Below are 12,930 nucleotides of genomic sequence, written 5' to 3'. Positions count from 1 at the left end.
ATGTCTCTTACTCGGACCCTGTAAATTCCCCAGGAGGCGCTCTTCTCTTGTGTCATTGCAGGATGCCGTAAACCCAGGCCCGCCGGAAGAACTGGTCTTCGCAGGGTGCTCGCTGCGTTCTGCAGGGCGGTGGAGCTCGAGTGAAGCGGCGGGCGGCGGGGAGAAGGGGATGTTTGGAGGTGCAGATCGATGTGCAGTCGATGTCTCCGCGCTTCTGCTGCGCGGAGGCGTGTGGTTGGCTGTGGCCTCGGGGGGGACGTGCGACACCTCCCTCGGGAGGGCTGGCGGCGGCGCTCGGGCCCGTCCTGCCGCGCTTCTCCCGAGCCCCGGGGCCGCCCCGCGGAGAGGAGGGGCTGGGGGCGCGCCGGAAACAGGAAGTGCCCGCCGGAAGCCGGAAGCGCCCGCCGGAAGCGGTGCCCGGAAGCGGCGGAGCGCGGGGTCCGCCATGAGCCGCCTGCGGGAGGAGGATGATCCGTATGTGGTGGAGGAGCCCAGCGACGAAGAGCGAGCGCTCAGCAGGTGCTGGCGCGGCGCGCCGGGGAGTGTTTCCCCCGCTTTGGCCCCACAAAGGGCGATGCCAGCGCGCTGATAATGCCCCTCCGTAAATCCGTCTCCTATAAACGCAAAAAGCGCGTTCCCGGGGCACCCGTGCGTTTCGCGTCTTCCACGTGACTGTGTCGGTGTTCTGAGCCCGTTGTAGTAATTCGGTGTGTAACGCTTGAATGTTTGCAGCTCGGAGGATGAGGTGGATGTGCTCCTGCATGGCACTCCCGACCAGAAGCGCAAGCTGATACGGGAGTGCCTCACCGGGGAGAGCGAGTCTTCCAGTGACGATGAGTTCCAAAAGGAGATGGAAGCAGAGCTGAACACTGCCTTGAGGACAATGGAAGGCAAATGGAAATCGCCAGAAGTGGGTAAATCACGCTTAACATCTACTTGCATATGAAATTGTGAGTTCGGTGGCAGCCGGTTAAGATGTGAAGTTAATGTATTATTTCTGTGGCAAGAGTTGCGTGTGGGAACAGTCGAGTGTCGATTGAAGCCTCCAAGAAATATTAAAGTGGCCGATTGCTTCTGCAGAAACTGTCACCAGGCGCAACTTCAGTGAATGCATCTGTTTCATTTTTTTCTAAGGCTTCCATGTTGGTATTTATGGATTTCTGACTCCTTGCTTTAATACGATTTCTCATTGCTGGATCATTCCCCTTTTATCCCAAGTATATCTGTAACTTCTATTTTAAGTTGTTCTTTCACGTGTTTTAAGAAGTCTTTTTTTACATGTGCCTCTGCAACTTTGTACATTGTTTGCTGGCCCCGGATGCTGTCAACATTTGGAGCCTTTTCTTGAAGAAAGGAGTAGCATGTGGTGGACTGAGATCCCTAATCAATTAGGGGGGTAAAAGAAAAAAACTAATCTTCTCCTTTACCTGCTTATAATTACATGTTAAGTCAGATAGTAAAACTGCACTAGAGAAACGTGTGTTCTGGTGTTTGTGTACTATGGGGGCAAAAGATGGGTTGCTTTGGCATTTGAAGCATCTGTTCTCTCCACGTATTACAAAACATTTAGTGAACTACTGTTAATTTCCCAGAGAATCAATGTAGTATTCACTTTTGCATAGGCACTTCATTCTGCATTCAGCAGACATACTGATTTTATCTGTTAGTGGGCAGATCTGATCTTTGGGTTTTCGTTGTGCAATTAAGATGTAGCAATGTTTATAGCACCATGTCCATCCGGCACAGAATAGGACTGTGGGTGCAGATTGGTTGAGGTGGATATGCTTGGCAATTCATCTAGGTCTTTTGAACTTCTTTGACTCTGAAACTTTTGGGGATATGGTGTGCTATACCTTTGTCTTTCACATGCCTGAAGATTTGTGGACTCTCTGAGATTGTGTGGACTCTGTGGGGCAAAAGCAGGCATGTTTGATGTGTCCTCTGTACCTAAAGGGATAGTATCCTGGGAGAAGATTTCCTTTGAACTGTACCTGCAGTTCATCTTGTGGGGTGGTAAGCAGCTTTATTCTGAGAGAGCACCTATAAATGAAATAACACAAGCGATGTGGATCATCAGGATGTGGGAATAAATTGGGAGCTGTTGCCTAACGCACCAAGATAAAGCAGATCACTTCTGGATAGAGTAGCTTATAAATGAAGGTTTGTTCTGCGCTGTATGCTTGTGGTCCTTTCGGTGGAATGTTCTTACCATTTTTCTCTCTAATTTCACACAAAGGTACTTCCTCAAGTACCGGGCAGACTGGACCTGCCACCACTTCAAAATACTATGATGACGTTTACTTTGATTCAGATTCAGAGGATGAAGATAAAATGGGTAAGTGGCTTGGGAGAGGAGGACATCTTTACGGTAGCATTCCTTTTTTTCAGATCCTGTAGAATTCTCTTGGGGGAGTCGGGGCTGCTGCTTAAGGCAGGCATTTGGGGGCAATTACCAGCCTGTATCATCTCAATGTAGTTCCTGCAGCTTTGTGATGTATCCTAATGTATGTAAAGTGCGTTAGTGCTTTGTGGTGGTGCATTTGGAGGAGAGATGAGCTAGACCTTTGTGTTTTAGTTTATACCTTTATGTTTAATCGTCATATGTCTGATGGATTTAATGTGTGCTTGCGCAAATCTTCCTAGTTTCACAGGATGTCCGGAAAACCAGAAAACATCAGCAACGTCGGATACTTTCCAATGATGAACTGCTATATGACCCAGAAGAAGACAGGAGAGACCAAGAGTGGGTAGACTCGCAAAGGAGGGGGTAAGAGTCCGTAAATACTTGAATTGTAGGATCCTTAACGTAAACTGAAAAATTTAAAGTAAAATTGTAAATATAGAGAAAAAGGCAATGCTTTCAAGTCCGTGTATTGAAAATATTTTTATTTAGAATTTACAAGATGTGAGACTTCAAAGCCTGTACAGTTTATATGCGTATCTAACGTAAGTGGAGTCTTCAAAATTGCACAATTGTAAAACTTGAAATTTTTTTTAAAAAACAGAATTCCTAGTTCTACAACTCATTTTTTTCTGTAGATCTCATCTAAATAACCACGCTGTGGATGAAAATGTTGTGAAGTACTTTGATTGCTGAATTAATATCTGTTCTTGCTAAATTAATATCTGTTCTTGCTAAATATTGTATGCCTAGCTTTGGAAGACTTTGAATTCAGCAAGGCACAAAATGTTCAGATAAAATAGGAACAGCACAAGGCTGCTTTACTGAGAGTTTTTTGAAGCAAAGTTCTCTATGTAAATCTTTTGAAAAGGACAATATTAATGTATGTTTCCTGCAGAGATTGCACTTGAGATACCTGCCTCATCAGGGGAGGGGGTTATTTGGCACAGATTCTCATGCCAGATGTATTTGTCTCACCAAATGAAAATTCTCAGTAAAAGTAAATGAAAAGACACTAGTATGTGGTTTTCCCCCCAGTTTATTTATTTATGTGCTTTGACTTAGTGAAAAGGGTTTACAGAAAGAGCCTGATATGAATTGGTGTATTTTAATATTAAAAAAGGTTTGATGGTTGAATTAATATGCCCATCAACAAGGGCACATAATTTCACTTTTTGTCTCTCCTCCTTTCTTGACTCGGTAGGTACCGTAATCAAAGAAGAGGGCTGCTGCAGCGGCAACGGCAGCAAAAACCTTCAGCTGTTCCAAACAGTGATGCTGTTTTGAATTGCCCTGCCTGCATGACTACGTTATGCCTGGACTGCCAGAGGTAATTGGTGAACAATATGGGGTCTTTTTGTAGTGTCTTTTTTTTTTTCTTGGTCAGTTGTATTCTTAGTGTTTTCAGTTTGGTCGATTGATTTGATCAAGTCTGTCCTGCAAGGTGATGCTAATAAGGAGAAGGCAGGTGTACGTGAATCAGATTTGGGGTGAATGCTAGTTAGGAAGAATGGTGATCAGTTTAACTGGCAATAATGAGATGAGGAGGAACCGAATGGAACATTAGCATAGCGGAGAGGGTAAACTATTAGAAAAATCCCGCAATTCATGGAGACTAAACAGGCAGTTTGGGCTGTTTTTTCTTTTTTAAATGTGTTGGCTTGATGCTTAAAGGCATACATTTATTCCAGGCTATTTTTATGTAGAAGTGCCTTGTTTAGGGGAGGATCAAGCAAAACCAAGATAGTGTATTTTTACCTGGTTTGAGTCTTAGCAGTTGTGGTTTTGAGTACAGTTACATTTTGAAGTGCCTGGAAAGCATTTAAGAGTCTGTAGTGTGTTTTGCAGCTTTCCAGTGCCAGACAGCACTGCAAACCTAGTTAGTACTGCTAACCTTGCTGAGGAAAGGACTTTCGAACTGTGGGTAAAGGAGATAGAGAAATCCTGTGAAATGAAGAATGAACTCTCTCATTAATGAGTACTTTAGGTGGTTGAGAATGAAATTCCATAGTGGCCTGAAATCGTCTATACACTGGGTGCTGTTTCTCACTCTTTTCCCTTTGCTGGCTTTGTTACTTCTTGACCCTGTTCTATAGCATTTCAGTTTGCTAACCTGACAGAAAACGGTTCATTTTTACTGTCAGACGGGTCTTTTGTGGGTTAAATAAAATGAAATTGTTCAGCACACATTATAAAAGCAGTAAAGCCAGCAGAAATAGAGATAGGACTTGTGCAGCCACCTATTATGTTGGCTTAGGCTGCTGTAAAACTGCAGCCTGAGGGACATTGTGTTGAATTGAATTGTACTGCGGCCCTGGATTTTGCTGTGTGCTCCAGCTATACTGGTGAGGGCTGAAAATACATGTTGTATTTTATTACAGACATGCTTTTTCAAGTGTGATGGGTCAATGTTTATTATTTATAAATAAGTAATTCCAGGCTTCCAAGGTGTTTTAGAATATAAATGCCAGTAATTGAGTCATTTGCACTTGCAGCTTCATGATCTTTTGCATAATTCTGTGGTACCGATACTATTGTACTCCAGGGTATTTATTTCAGCAAGAACCAGCGTGTTTTTAAAAACGCCTTACAAGCAAGACAGATAAGTAGTTGGTTTTGGGGTTGTTTTTTTTTTTTAGTTTTCATAGTTCTGTTTATAAAGCTTCATATTTATTTGGGTTTTCAGCCCTTTGGCTTGGTACTTTCTGTCTTTAATCCCATTTCTTGAAAGCAGTTTCAATAATGATATGACTTGTATTTTCTCTTTTTCTCCGTAGACATGAATCTTACAAAACACAATACAGAGCAATGTTTGTGATGAACTGCATTGTTAACAAAGAAGAAATTTTGAAATACAGGAAAAAGGTGAAGAAAAGAAGTAAGAAAATGAAGTACAGCAAGGAAACTTCTGTACAGTCAAATGAAGAAGAGGAGGAAGTATATCATCCAGTATTGTGTACTGAATGCTCGACTGAAGTGGCAGTGATGGATAAAGATGAAGTTTTTCACTTCTTCAATGTTCTAGCCAGCCACTCCTAATGTGCAAAAGCTGGGGGTGAGGGGGGAGGTCCTGCAGAGTTTAAGACTGGGTGAAGTATCAGAAATGCAGGCATGTTAACCTATTTAAAATACTGTCTTTTTAAAGTACATTTTCATCAGAGCGCTTCATAATGGTTGGGTTTTGGCAGAGTTTATGAAAGGAATACAGTTAAGTGTGCATTGGAGAGCAAAATTCTTCAAACTGCCGGGTGGTTGCATCTTTGCGGATTTAAAGTTTTTGTAAATATAATGTAAGCTCTATGTATTATGATCATTGCCTGTATATATACTATCCATTATCTCAATATGTATTAGAACTGCTGCTTAGAATAAATACTGTACAGCTACTGGTTCTCCATAGCTGCATTGGTCATTTCTGTGGCACGTGGTAAACAACTCTTGGTTGGGGTGTTTGGCCTCTTTAGGCTGGTATTCTTGGTAGATTTGCACAAAGGCAGGTTTGGTAAAGAAAATTGTCATTATGTTTGGATTTCTGGCCCATTAAGATCTCAAAATGGAAATTTTTATTTCTATAGAGTGGAAGATCAGCTTCTATCAGGTTTGTTGGTATGGATCGTTCTGGCATGGATGGTTCAACATAATTGCTTAGTAATACAGTTCAGAGTTTTAATGTAAATATATGAAGAAGACACTGGACCTTTTATTCTGTTGTCCTTTTTCCTTACGCTGATGCATTTTAAGAAGAAATCTGTGGTGAGATATATGACCACAGAGCTAGTTTGTGTGCTTTTTCCTTTTCTTTAGGATGTTTACAGCTTATTTATGGAAGCATAAAGGATTTATGGTACTTGGTACTTAGTCTTATTGCTTTGCCTATGAAACCACTGCAATGTTAACATTGGATCCTTCCCTTTTTGCCTCCAGGCATGGTCCCAAGGGGTGAACTCTAGTTTTTTATTGGTAAATAACATCTCCTCTGTATAGCCTGATTTTTTTTTAACACATCAAACAAGAGTCTGAAAAAAGTCTCATCTTTATGCTTTTGTAATAGTACCAGGGAATTTGTTACGTGTGCTTTGAGGATTTGTCAGAATATATATAAACTTAGGAGGCAGGAAGCTGAAAAACATCCTACTTCAGTGCTTTTGATTGTAATGCAATCTTGTGACTCTGTTTACCTTTTGTAGTTCCTGGTGCTGTATTTTAATAATCTACCCACACATTCTACGTGAGATTAGGAAGAAAGAAAAACATAGGTTCTTCTGTCAGGATTATATGAAGAGAACATTAACTTGCTGTTTGCAGGTCAGCAGAAATTAAACCTCGGCTTGATGAAGTAGGTGTAAATGGAAAATTCTAAATTTTGGGCTGAGACCAATGGCATGAGGTTTAACAAGGCCAAAGTCTGGATCCTGCACTTGGGGCACAACAACCTTGTGCAGTGCTACAGGTTAGAAGACTGACAGCATCCATACAGAGACTTTTGAAGTCTCTTGTATGCTTAGTGTCTTTTCTTCCTTCAGTCTGTCATCTCATCCTACATTCTTTACCACCTCCATGTCTTTCTTGAGGTATGTTGGATGTGTGTGGATGCCCCAAGGCTCAGTGCTGGGTCCAGCCCTGTTCAATGTCTTTATCAATGACCTGGATGAAGGCATCGAGTGCACCCTTATTAAGTTTGCGGATGACACTAAGCTGGGTGGAAGTGTTGAACTGCTGGAGGGTAGGGAGGCTCTGCAAAGGGATCTGAACAGGCTGGACTGCTGGGCCGAGTCCAATGGGATGAGGTTTAACAAGGCCAAAGGCCGGGTCCTGCACTTGGGCCACAACAACCCTATGCAGTGCTACAGACTAGGAGAAGCCTGGCTGGAAAGCTGCCTGGAGGAGAGGGACCTGGGGGTGTTGGTTGACAGCGACTGAACATGAGCCAGCAGTGTGCCCAGGTGGCCAAGAAGGCCAATGGCATCTTGGCTTGGATCAGAAACGGCGTGACCAGCAGGTCCAGGGAGGTTATCCTCCCTCTGTACTCGGCACTGGTGAGACCGCTCCTCGAATCCTGTGTTCAGTTCTGGGCCCCTCACCACAAGAAGGATGTTGAGGCTCTGGAGCGAGTCCAGAGAAGAGCAACAAAGCTGGTGAAGGGGCTGGAGAACAAGCCTTGTGAGGAGCGGCTGAGAGAGCTGGGGTTGTTTATCCTGGAGAAGAGGAGGCTGAGGGGAGACCTCATTGCGCTCTACAACTATTAGAAAGGAGGTTGTAGAAAGGAGGAGACCTGCTGGGTGCAATTTGTAGTCAGAGCAGCCCCGCCCCCGCCCCGCCTCCGGACGGGGCTTAGCCGGAGGCGGGGCAGGAGCGGGGCGGTCCGGTTCTGCCCCCGCTATGGCGCTGGGCTCGGCCTGGCAGCGGGTGTCGTGGCTGTACTACCAGTACCTGCTGGTCACCGCCCTCTACATGCTGGAGCCCTGGGAGCGCACCGTGTTCAGTATCCTTGCCGGGGGCTGCGGGGCGGGCGGCGGGGTCGGGCTCGGCTCGTGCCCCCGAGCTGGTTCCTCCTTGGGGTTTTATTCCGGGGCGGGGGCGGCCGCGCTTCTTTCCTGCCTTTGGCGCTGAAATATCGAGCTTCTTGTTACGTGCAGATTGTAGACTCGGACTCGCCAAGGTTGGAGAAGACCTCCGAGGTGGCTGGTAAACCGGAGAGGGGTGATTTAGACCAGACAGAAGGAGGAATTTCTTCACCATGAGGGTGGTGAGGCTCTACCACAAGGAAACTGTGGCTGCCCCGTCCCTGGAGGTGTTCAGGGCCAGGTTGGATGGGGCCTGGGGCAGCCTGGGCTGGTGGGAGGTGTCTCTGCCCATGGCAGGGGGGCTGGAACTGAGTGATCTTTAAGGTCTTTTCCAACCCAAACTGTTCTATGATTCTGTGATTCTGTGACTATCGAGTCCAACTGTCAGATGTCAGTCAGGAATTCTTCTTGCCTAGTGAAAAATACCTTGCAGGCTCGTGTTTGCATGCTGCTTTGTCACCTCCTTTTTATTAGATGAGTGCTTAGTCCCCTGGCTGGTAAGTTTGCTTGGCTCTTTTGGAGTGGAAGAACTTGATGGGTGCTTATGCGAAGGCATCTGTATAAAAGACCATTTATAGGTTTGCTTCTTTACTCAGCCCTTTCACAGAGACAGTACGTTCTCTCAAGCATCGTTACGGCATCACAAGTATTTTTCTCTTAAGTGTGACTGATTTAATTTTGACTTAAAATGATACCTTGTATGAATGACCCTGAGCCATTTGCACTTTGAGAGGCAAGGAGAGAAATTAGCCAAAATATTTACCCAAAGAAGGGCATAAGTGATAGAGAGAAGCTGCTTTTACTGAGATACTGGTCAGTTCTGTGAAAGAACTCACATTTGTCGTATAAAAATGGTTGCCCAAGCAACAGCTGTGCAGACTTTTTCCTGTGTAAAGTCAGTGGAAGTGGAGATAATTATTTCTCTTTTCCAGTATTGATAGACTTACTGTGCACAATTGTTTAGGCAGGGGTTCTTGCCTTCAAAATGTTGTGTGCTTTGCTAACATACTTTCCTCTTTCTTTGGTGATACAGATATATCATAAAAAGTTCCTTACAATTACATTACTTAAGAGTAATTTTTTTATATTTTGTGTTAACCAGGCAGCTTTTTAACCTGTGCAAAATATTTAAGTAAATGAAGGTGTGTATGCATGTTTACTTTTATAAAATGCTCATTTTGCCACTTGTAAGTGTCTTAGGTGGCACAAGTATAGCTTGCAGGTCAGCAAAATGTCTTCTTGTCCTCAAAGTGGCCCCCTGTAACAGGACCAGGTCTGCTGGGTGCTGTACAGATGCAGCAGCCTTGGGAGCTAAAAGTGCATGGCTCTGCTGAGTGTCTCGCTGCTGCTTGTGCTCCAGAATCAGAAGTGAGTGCTGATACGGAAATGTGGATTTATGAGTTGACCTTCATTTTTGTCTCTCATACTGTCTAATCTTCTGAGACTAAAAATACACCAAGTGGTTAGTACGCTTTAATGAGCGCAGCTTATACCGCTGCTCTGCCACAGGGAAGTCGATCAGAGAGCATTTCTTGCACGCATGCTATGGTGACTTGATTTCTTGAGGACATGGGGCATGTGCAGCTCCTCTGGTTTCACCTGTGGAAACCGAGTCAGAGTTATCACCTTGTTAATCTTCAGCATTTTTTATAGAGTTTCTGACTAAGTTTACTGAATCTGTGCAGATCATTGGATGAAAGCAACAGGTTATTATTAGTTTAGAGTACTTCTTTTGAATTTCTGAAACATAAAACTTTGAATGGTATAATCTTTCAGTAAGCTGATGCCATAATTCTGTAGGTAAAGCTTTGTGAACCTTAGAGCTTGGCAAAGGGACCTTTTTATGTGTATGTTGTTAGCAGGCATCTCTAAGTTTTACAGAAGGTCCTGTTAGGAGTTCAACTAATAAAGTGATCTTAAGATTGTTTAGCAGATAGCTTCATGGGAAGTTTGTTTTGCAGTTTAATCTGCCGTAGTGAAGTACTAATGAATATGTATTTGTTTAAACACGTAATCTATTCTGATGCTCTGAGGCTTTGTGAGTGGAATGGTTAGAAAGGTGCATGTCACAATGTTATCCATACTTTTCATTCCTCCTGCAGTTTCTATGTCCAAAGTACTGTTAAACAACATAAATTGAGCTGCTTGCCCATGAAGGAAGGGCCTGAGCATGACATTCAGATGCAGAAATGAACCAAATAATGTAGGGACTTAAAAACATAGAGGATACTGGCAGCTAGAAATTGATTTGAGGTTTCCCAGCTTTATACAGCACAACTTTCTTATCAGGTGTGTTTTGTGGATCTTAAATTAAATTGCTTAGGTCATGCTATTCCAAGGAGTTTAGGTTAGCATCTAGTGGTATCTGCTGAGAGATGAATAGGTCACCTGCAAATAAGAATTCTTGTTCAGTACAGCTACTCATATTATTGTCTATTAGGGCGTTTTTGTTTGTTTGACTTTTTTTCCTGTTTGGCTGAATGGGGCTGGCTTCTGCAACCTAGGAAGGTGCATGTAAGAGTTTGTATCTTCTCAGTGCCCATTTTCAGTTCCTCCTTCACTTTTCCCATACTTTGGCCTCTCCATGACACGGCAGTGCATAACTTGCAAGGCATCCTTCTGTAATTCAGCTAATCACTTCTACCAGCGTTCTGGTTTTCAGTTAGTTCTTTCTGCAGGTGCTGAATTCAGTTAACCACATCTAATTTAAAAATTTAATGGTATAACGATTGTTACCAGGCGAGTTTTAATGCTGCAGTTACGTGATGTCTAATGCGCTTTCTATTTCAAATGCTTTTTTCCTCAGCTGTAGTTCAGATTCCATGCTAGTTTCCATTGTTGGAATGGCACTGTACACAGGCTATGTGTTCATGCCTCAGCACATCATGGCAATATTGCACTACTTTGAAATTGTGCAGTGATGAAGAACGTATTTTCAAGAAGTAATCAGGCTCTGAAATCTTGTCTACAAAGAAGAATGAACCTCTCAGTTTTAACAAGACCTCTACTGATGTCAGAAAGACATGATTATGACTCCGAAGACTAGCAAGCGAGATATGTAGAGCAGGGACGTGAGATGTCCCCTATGTTGTGTGCATTCCTTTTAATTTTACAAGATATGCCCTTGTATAGTAGTTTTGTCTACTTTAACATTGTGATTGTACTTTGATATCAGTATTTTCTTAACTTTGTGACAGTTTCAATATTGCACTGTGAAAGCTTTTCTTAATTGTAATTTTGAGTAAATCTTAATTGCCTTCTATTTTTAATCAGAATTCATCCTATTAAATGGGGCTTAATGCTTTTGCTATTGTATGGTATGTATTTGCCTTGATATTTCTATTAATGTGTTTTGTAAGAAAATACATCTAGATTCATATTAGAAACATGGATATATTCATCTAATGCTATTTACAGGAATTAGTTTGTATGACTGAACTCAGGTGTCCTGTTTGCTGTCCAAACTTCGAACAACAGTATATTTGTGCATACCACCTAAATTTGGAATTAGCAGTTATTTCAAATTTCTATATTCCACCTGTTTGAGGAGGGTGGGGGAGATGAGGCATTGAGACCAAGCAATGACTGCATTTGTTATATTTAGAGTGGTGCTGTGGTTCTGGGCTTTATCTAGTGGGAAAAAAAAACTTTTATTTACTGACATAGGCCCACATAAGGCTTTTGGGATAGCACTTTAAATCAACCCTGTTTTTCTAGCTACCAGTTTGTTTGTACTTTTACAGGATGCTTTATTATGTTCCAATGCTTATGATTTCTGCTAATTTTGACTCAACAGTGTAACTACGTCTAGATTTTAAAGGGGTTTTCTATTGCTGCTAGTGTTCCAAACATGTTCTCGCTACCAATGACCAAAACGTAAGGATTTAAATGGACTTGAGTTACAAATACAGCAATAAGTAGCTGAATACTTGGCTGAAGTCCAGTCTTTTTTTTTTTTTATAGGGATTTTTTTCAGTTTTGTATTTTGAAATGGAAGATGGTGACAACTTAACTTTCCTAAGTGGAGGATTTTTTTTGTTGTTGTTGTATAAAAAAATAAAAGTTTAAAAGCAGAGCTTTGATGCAAAACTTTATTTGAGAAGTTAATGTCTTTCTAAATGCTTTTCTTGGAAATTTCCAAAAGGTGAAAAATGATACTTGAGCAAAAGAATTGTGATTTTTATTGGCCCAGTAATAATAGGTACTGTTATATCTTTTATGCATCTTATGTTGAAATCAGAAACTATACCTAGGTTGTACAACTAAATTGTTATCTTACAGGTTTATTTGATTTTCTCAAATGCACACTAATGAGAAAGGAGGGTTTTTTCCCCCCCTATATTTAAGAATCTTATGTGTATCTTGATTAAAAACTCCTTTGTCATGTTGGAGCTGTGAAAAGTGGGCATTAAACTTAGGTGAACCCTAGCTTTACAGAAGCTGCTAGGAGTCACCTGCTAAATTAGTGCCTTTGCTTAGTAAAAACTGTCTGTCTAAACATAAGTAGTTTTTGGAGTGGTGGTTTTTTTTTTTAATGTGTCCAGAATTGTACATGAGTATTTTAAATTTATATGGAGATGAATTAACATTTTCTTTTGGAAGTAATGTAGCATAAATTCCTGCTGTCCATGGATTAAATTGGTACTGTGATTTTTCTTTGCAAACTGCTACTGCTGTTGAGAAGGGGTTTTAGTTGTATGAGAGGGAAAAATGCCCTTCTGTGTTGTGGCATTGGGAATGTTAAACATGATTTTTAATTGTGAAAGGTTTTATACTAGGGCTATGATATACTGACTTTTATTAGCTTTCTGCTTTTTGTTGAGGAAAAATGAATAACCGCAATCTCTAATCACTTCTGTTGGATTGGAGTGGGCTTGATTGGTATCATAGGTGAATTCAATTTGCTAATCTGAGTACAGTCTTCTTCAGCAGTTATTTTTTAAATTTAAAACAGTTTGGGACTGT

General features: G+C 42.0%; 2 protein-coding genes across 2 annotated transcripts; both read left to right on the top strand.

The window, feature by feature from the left end:
• Nucleotides 1-384: 384 nt before the first annotated feature.
• On the top strand, nucleotides 385-5,787 carry EAPP (E2F associated phosphoprotein). Its single transcript, XM_069858433.1, has 6 exons — nucleotides 385-519; nucleotides 733-914; nucleotides 2,237-2,335; nucleotides 2,644-2,767; nucleotides 3,606-3,731; nucleotides 5,179-5,787. Exons 1-6 carry the CDS (start codon nucleotides 446-448, stop codon nucleotides 5,438-5,440), a joined length of 867 nt encoding a protein of 288 aa, XP_069714534.1. The 5' UTR covers nucleotides 385-445; the 3' UTR covers nucleotides 5,441-5,787.
• A 1,970-nt stretch (nucleotides 5,788-7,757) lies between these two features.
• Nucleotides 7,758-12,027, top strand: SPTSSA (serine palmitoyltransferase small subunit A). The gene is made up of 2 exons (XM_069858431.1): nucleotides 7,758-7,883; nucleotides 10,783-12,027. Exons 1-2 carry the CDS (start codon nucleotides 7,781-7,783, stop codon nucleotides 10,884-10,886), a joined length of 207 nt encoding a protein of 68 aa, XP_069714532.1. The 5' UTR covers nucleotides 7,758-7,780; the 3' UTR covers nucleotides 10,887-12,027.
• The last annotated feature ends 903 nt before the right edge of the window (nucleotides 12,028-12,930 follow it).

The sequence above is a fragment of the Phaenicophaeus curvirostris genome, chromosome 5, assembly GCF_032191515.1.
Source record: "Phaenicophaeus curvirostris isolate KB17595 chromosome 5, BPBGC_Pcur_1.0, whole genome shotgun sequence".
Taxonomy (NCBI): domain Eukaryota; kingdom Metazoa; phylum Chordata; class Aves; order Cuculiformes; family Cuculidae; genus Phaenicophaeus; species Phaenicophaeus curvirostris.
The sequence above is the reverse complement of the archived record's forward strand: the minus strand, read 5'-3'. Positions and strand labels throughout refer to the sequence as shown.

What these genes read in the sequence shown, in the direction of transcription:
- EAPP (XM_069858433.1), top strand. Translation starts at nt 446, where the DNA reads ATGAGCCGCCTGCGGGAGGAGGATGATCCGTATGTGGTGGAGGAGCCC. An exon ending in GAAGAGCGAGCGCTCAGCAG is followed by an intron (nt 520 to 732) that starts GTGCTGGCGCGG and finishes GAATGTTTGCAG; the next exon opens with CTCGGAGGATGAGGTGGATG. An exon ending in TTATGCCTGGACTGCCAGAG is followed by an intron (nt 3,732 to 5,178) that starts GTAATTGGTGAA and finishes TTTTCTCCGTAG; the next exon opens with ACATGAATCTTACAAAACAC.
- SPTSSA (XM_069858431.1), top strand. Translation starts at nt 7,781, where the DNA reads ATGGCGCTGGGCTCGGCCTGGCAGCGGGTGTCGTGGCTGTACTACCAG. An exon ending in CTGGGAGCGCACCGTGTTCA is followed by an intron (nt 7,884 to 10,782) that starts GTATCCTTGCCG and finishes GCTGTAGTTCAG; the next exon opens with ATTCCATGCTAGTTTCCATT.